We start from the raw sequence: 6,509 nt of genomic DNA, 5'->3' as shown, positions 1-6,509 counted from the left end.
CTTATTTGATTTTATTCGCGAAGGTTTTACGGCGGAGCCGCGCCTGCGCAAAGCCGCCGGCGGTTTAATTACGTCAGAGCGTCGGATGTCACTTTACAGTCGCCATGTTTTTTGCTCCCGCGCTTTCTGCCATCGTAAAATTTGTTATTAATTCAGTAAAATTTCAGATTAGGTGCTTTAAATTCGAAACAAAGCAAGGATTTAATTGGTAATTCGTGTGGGTTATTGTTTTCGCCTGTAAAGCCGATTCAGCGGGTCGAGTGTCGTGTGCGCTGCGCCCGCGCCGCTGCCCGCCGCGAATCAATTAAAAACGCTCGAGATTATTTTCATTCGTTGGAATTAGAGTTTCGACGATAAAATCTTTTGCGGTTTATGTGTATGCATACCTAAGTATTATATTCTAGGTGGCTAGTTTTTAAATGTAATTTTACTAAGCATATACTTTTGCTATCCAAACATTAGTGTCCCGAGTGGGATATGCACTTCCATCATGTCAACTATGCCAGCATCTGTCAATAGGTACATAAATATAAAAAAAAAACATGAAATAAAAACAATACTTACAATACCATTACCATTACCAATACCATTGTGTTTCTCGGAACTTCACACGAAATACCTATTTATTTTTTTACCAGTTTCTATGGTGAAGGAAAACAGAGCGAAACTAAACTCGTACGTTTAATTATAACTAAATTTGGAGGAGTGTTTCATGTTTCGAATTCGCACTTGGTTAGCGTGTGGATTATAGCCGAAATCACTCTTTATTTTTTTAGATGCGGCTTTTGCTCAGCCTACACCTACCTACATATTAACGGTTGATGATGACTTGCTGTGCGGTTCAATAAAGTACTTACGTAGTAATTAGTCTGTATGTATATTATAATGGCATTTATTTAATCTACAAGGTGGAATATAAATAGTGGGGATCCATTTAAGAGCATATTCGGTATGTCCTCTGTAGGAAAAAGTGGAAGAATTTTTTTTGACGCGATAAAAGAGATATTGCGAGAGAGAAGCGAGAGTTGGCCAATTTAAACGACCTGCCCCATTGATTTTTTTTCGCATCAAAAATTTTTTTCTTCTTTTTTTTCCTAATCAGAACATGATACTGAATATGCCCTTAAACGTAACCCCGCTATTTTTGTAACACCCTGTATAAAAGGAGAAAGGAAAACAAATTAGTCACGTGCAAACCGATTTAATTTGTAAATGGTCGTATCCATAAATGGATCTAAATTATCATAAATACCTATATATGTATATATTTACACCGTTAGCTCTAATAAAGGCACTTATTTACTTACAAATTGATGCTATCATGTAAAATATTCGTTAAAATAATCTTTAACCTGGAAATGACCTTTGAGCTGACTCCTGACTGCCTCAGGCCGGGTCGGGAGGCTGTGGCCCGCATATAATTAAGTACTTTAGTCATACAACGAGAGAATAGGTTTTAAGTGACGTCATGCAAATTACCAACATATTGTTACTTTTTACCAACAAAAGTGCCGTAAAACCTCTAACTAAACTATATCTACCTAGGTTACCTAGGTTTATTGACCTAAATTGTGTATGAAAGTAGGCTTCATAAGGTTTTTTTTGCAACACCTACTCTTTTTCATTAATTGTTTTTGTTTCCGCTACTCAAAGGTGGTCTGGAAGAGATCACTCTTTAGCGATAAGACCGCCTGTTGTTTGCCTCTATCACTAATCAATTGTTTTTCTTTAAGCTGTAACTGTTACAGAGGTGTGCCAATAAAGAGTATTATAGGGACCGTGCGCGTTGGAGGGTCTGCCATCTTGTGGCCTGAATCGGAACCAAAAACATGTACATTTATACGTCAAGTGTTTTCCTGTGCATAGTAGGTTCTGCCATCTTGTGGGCTACATCGGAACAATATATATCACATTTACGCCGCGCGCCAAAAATCTGACGGCTCCTGTGCTGCCGCCTACAGTTCATGCACGCTCCCTATATCTATCTACCTAGTCCATTTTCCATTTCACTTAAGACATGTACTTAAAATTAAGAAGTTGAATTAATATTATGAATAACGTAGTGTTTCTGAGATTTGATCAATTAAGCATTTTCTTGTTGAACCACTTGTAATTTAGTTTGGAGGTTTTACGGGAAATTAAAAAAATGTTTAGTCTTTCGCATGCCTTGTCCCGTGTCCCGTATACATACTAGACAAACTTTGAACACTTTCAAGGTTATTAATTCAATAGAAAACGTTTTACAAAGACATACAAAGGGCTAAAGGTACTTTTGGAAACGTAGAAAAAATTTAGAAATGTGAAAATATATTGAAATCATATCAATACATATACATAATGATTTAAATTTGAATACAACTCTATTTGAAAAACTCGTACTTAGATTGTATGAATTTATTCGGCGGGCAAATACAAAAGAAAATAAAATATTTGTGTTTGTATAGGCTGCGGCAGAAGCGGGCTTGGTGTTCAAAATTGACCAAACTTAACTTATTTTTAGGTGACTATGGGCGTGTGTAGGTCATTTTGAACACCTCACCCGCTCAGCTACTTTCGCAGCTTTTTAATTCTTAGCTATAAATACTTAATTTAAGTACCCATCTTTGACTTACAAACGAAGAAATATTCTGAGCTTATTTAACTACTAGCAATTAATTTTTTACAAGAAAACATAGCACCCGCGTCAGTGCCCTATTTAAAGCGGTAGGCTCAGAAATTCACCGTCTTCAAACCCTTAGGAACTACTAGGTACAAATAGAAGTGCCTTATTACGAGCAAAAAAATGTGTATTTACATATCATGCATGAATCTTCCGTTAGAAATATATAACTTCAAACAAAAAAAAAAAACTCTATTTAGAAATCATTTTATTGCACTGAATTGAAAATAACTATCTTTCCTATCCTCCACTCTCCCAACAAATGAAAAGTCCATGCAGTCGTATTTCAATAATTGTGTAAATACAAACTTCGGGTAGGAGGGTGAATACTCTGAACCTATGACGCAACTCTCGTCAGTACTACTCTACCGGTAATACTTATCGTAAAGATAAACAATTAGACATTGTACATTGACTTATAAATATCATGAAGTTAACATGTAGGTATTTACACTAGATAATACTTTAGATCTGCGCTGGTACCTATTAAATGAATAAAACCACTGAAAGAGCATTTTGAAAAAATAAATTGAATAAAAGCACCTTTAAAGAAAAATGTAAACCTATTTTTGACGTCGACTGTACGTTAAGGCGTTTAGCACACTGGATCCGATTCGCACGTCGTTCCGATGTTTGGGCGAGACAACGCTATGCGCGTATTATAGCGACATCTACCTCTCTGTCGCATCTGTAAATTCGTACGTAAGTGTGACAGGGAGGCAATACGTCAAACGTGGTTCGCGGTAAGCCCTCAGTGTGCTATGCGCCTCACCAATTAAATTGATTTCAGTGCCAGTTGATGTCAGTTCATCATCGTCTATGGATTTCATATTGATTGTCACTGCTGAAAGAACGAAGTGGCCCAGAAACCAAGCTGTTGATACTGTACAGTACAGTCACCTGTAATACATAATATGTTGCATAAAGAGGCACGTAAAAATATCTGCCCGCGTAGCCAACATTCCAGTCGTCCAACAACAGTAGTCCAACTGTCACTGTCGCACTAATATTGAAGAATGATAGAGAGATATGACTGCGCTACGGAGCGTTAATGGGCTGACGTTTTCTTCTCAGGTAAAGCCATAAAAGGGTGTCATATATTTTTGCGTGCTTCATTATGCAGGTGACTTTACCTGTTTAATAAATATATAGCTGGGTATAGTACAGTCAAGTCAGGGACAGTTTTCTGTATATTAACTAAATATAATCGCAACTACACCTTCTGTGACTAAAATGGAAAATAATAATAATGTGAAACGAATTTCACTAAAGCGTATCGTACATGCAAATGTAAGACACTTTAGCGCTTTAAACTTAACAAAACACGCATTACCCTTTTTTAAATTATAGCACATTAAATAATATGATCACATATTTAAATTCGCCTAAAGTATTTAATCCGAACACCGAGTACATTATTTACCAGTACCTGACACAAAACACTTCACTTCTGCGTCATTTTGTCATAAACGACAGTCATGGTTTGTTTTCCACACCAAAAGTTCTACTTATGTATAATGATGCACTATAAACGCTGTCTATTCCAGCTCAAAGCAAAATCACAGCAGTCACTATCGGCCTGTATACCGCAGCGCAAGGACTTCAATGCAGTTCTGTTACGCAGGCCTTTCATATACGTTCCCTCTCTCAAGCCGTGGTACCTTTATTTTGTCTGGTTGACACTATCAATCCCTTCTGCCAATCCCTGCAGCCGAAGTGTCATTTAACTTGCATCGGCCTCAGTTTTCACGCACTGGCTACCTTTGTCAGTCGCAGTGACCGTCACCCTATGGTTTCCGGTCGGTCACTGCGGTCACTGATTGTGATCGCTGGTGCACTCAACCGGTTGTGGTCGGTGGAGTGGTAAGGGTACTCAACCAGTCACCCTTTGATTCCCAGTCGGTCACCGGTCGTCGTAGGTGGCGAGATCAGGGTGCTCAATCAGTCACTACTAGTTCCCAGTCGGTCTCTGCGGTCACTGATTGTGATCGCTGGTGCACTCAACCGGTTGTGGTCGGTGGAGTGGTAAGGGTACTCAACCAATCACCCTCTGGTTCTCAGTTGGTCACCGGTCGTGATCGGTGGCGCGGTGAGGGTGCGCGGGCGCGGCGGGTCAGAGCGCGTGTGCGTGGTGCGGCGGCGCGGGCTGCTGGTGTGGATGCAGCCCGTGCGGCGCGCCGCCGGCGTGTTGCCGGCCCTGAAGACAACATAGAAGTTAATCAACTGTTACATTAACTGCACATACGCTTTATTCAACATTGGCCAAACCACTGACTGGCTTTGATACATATAGTAAGTTATATTCTTATAAATTCAATTGCACACACGTGACGTGACGTACTTGAAAACAAGTGTAATAGATAGAATTTACACTTGTTGTCTGATGAAAGCAGTCCGGAACAATCGTACTCATACGTTTAATTGTTCAAGGACATGAACCAGGGCAAGATGTTCCGTGATTAGATGAATGAAGCAGAAGTGTGCAAATGTACCTGGAGGTATACTTAGTAGTCCTAGGGCTGGTACAGTTGCCGCACCGGGCACCGCGCGCCGCCCAACTTGTTGCAGGATCATCACAACACGGGGGTGAAGCAGACCAACCTGGAGGTAGACGTAGTAGCCGTAGAGCTGGTGCAGCGGCCAGCAGCGCTGCAGTGACACGGTGTACAACGGCGGCACCGGGTACAGCGCACCTCCCAGCTTGTTGCAGGATCCTGGTTACACGGGAGTGAAGCCGACCAACCTGGAGGTAGACATAGTAGTCGTAGGGCTGGTGTAGCGGCCAACAGCGCTGTGGCGGCACGGGGTACAGCGGCGGCACCGGGTACAGCGCGCCGCCCAGCTTGTTGCGCAGGATCCTGCTGATGGAGGACACGGAGGGCACGTTGTACTTGTCGCACACGCCGTCCGCGAGCAGCCGGTCGCGGATCTCCCACGCGAAGATGCCGGGATCTTTCGCTTTTAGTTGCTTTATGTAGGACACCACCTGGAGCGGGAAAGCGAGTTTTGTAAAACGCTCATATAATCTCAATGCAGTCACTCTTGCACAAAAGCTACGTTGAAGCGTTAGTTATGTAAATTACCTATTCAAAGGAGCCAGCATAATCCTCTTAAAAAAATTCGTAAAGCGTACGATATTTCGTATAATCGGTCTTGTAGAACTAAAAATCAAGTTTTAGTGTCTTTCTTTTTTAGGAATATCTACTTGTTTGTATGTATACCTGTCTTTATAGTGGCAACACCCTTAATGTTATTATACGTTGGCTTACCTTGGGCGTCGTAACGCGGGGCTTTGATCCCCCAATAGCGCCAGGAAGAATTGACCCCGTCTCGTGGTAGCGCGCCAGGATCTTTGATACACAGCCATGTGACACTCGAAGTTGCCGGCTGATGTCACAGGGCCTGGGGAGAAAAAATGATTAGAGCTGAAGTTATTTAACGCACTACTTATGTACTTATATTACGTACAAACGAGACGCGCGCGCACGATAATGTTACAAACCGGATATCTTCATGAGCAAAGCTAAAAGAATTATAATACATTGCCATGTTGAATATGAAATTCAGTAATGTCGATATTGATAGCAATAATAATTAATTTTATATTGTGATTTAGCCCAATCTCTTCACACCAGTGACCAAAATTCATATTTTTTTCTTGTGAGTAGGTCTCATGGTTATTTAGCCGCGGCAGGATGAAGAAGGTCGTCCAACTGGGGTCTACCGTGAAAACCAAAATTCGCAAATTGCGGGGATCTTTCTGTTTTATTCTCATTAAGACGAAATTACAGTGACAGAGAAAAATGGCCGCAATTGACGAACCTCGATTTTCGCGGTTATAGCCTTGGTC

General features: G+C 41.1%; 1 protein-coding gene across 2 annotated transcripts in view; it reads right to left on the bottom strand.

Annotated features, from left to right (window-relative positions):
* Positions 1 to 4,693: 4,693 nt before the first annotated feature.
* The window catches only part of LOC133528415 (paired box protein Pax-1), a 39,203-nt gene continuing 37,387 nt past the window's right edge, over positions 4,694 to 6,509 (bottom strand). For both annotated transcript variants that reach the window (XM_061865800.1, XM_061865801.1), the window contains exons 3-5: positions 5,929 to 6,061; positions 5,403 to 5,645; positions 4,694 to 4,856 (exon numbers count right to left, since the gene is read on the bottom strand). In XM_061865800.1, coding sequence (XP_061721784.1) covers positions 4,773 to 4,856; positions 5,403 to 5,645; positions 5,929 to 6,061 — 460 coding nt within the window. In that variant the 3' untranslated portion in view covers positions 4,694 to 4,772. The remainder of the gene's footprint in view (positions 4,857 to 5,402; positions 5,646 to 5,928; positions 6,062 to 6,509) is intronic.

This window comes from Cydia pomonella, chromosome 19 (assembly GCF_033807575.1).
Source record: "Cydia pomonella isolate Wapato2018A chromosome 19, ilCydPomo1, whole genome shotgun sequence".
Taxonomy (NCBI): domain Eukaryota; kingdom Metazoa; phylum Arthropoda; class Insecta; order Lepidoptera; family Tortricidae; genus Cydia; species Cydia pomonella.
Note: the sequence above shows the minus strand (reverse complement) of the source record. Positions and strands in the feature narration are given on the sequence as shown.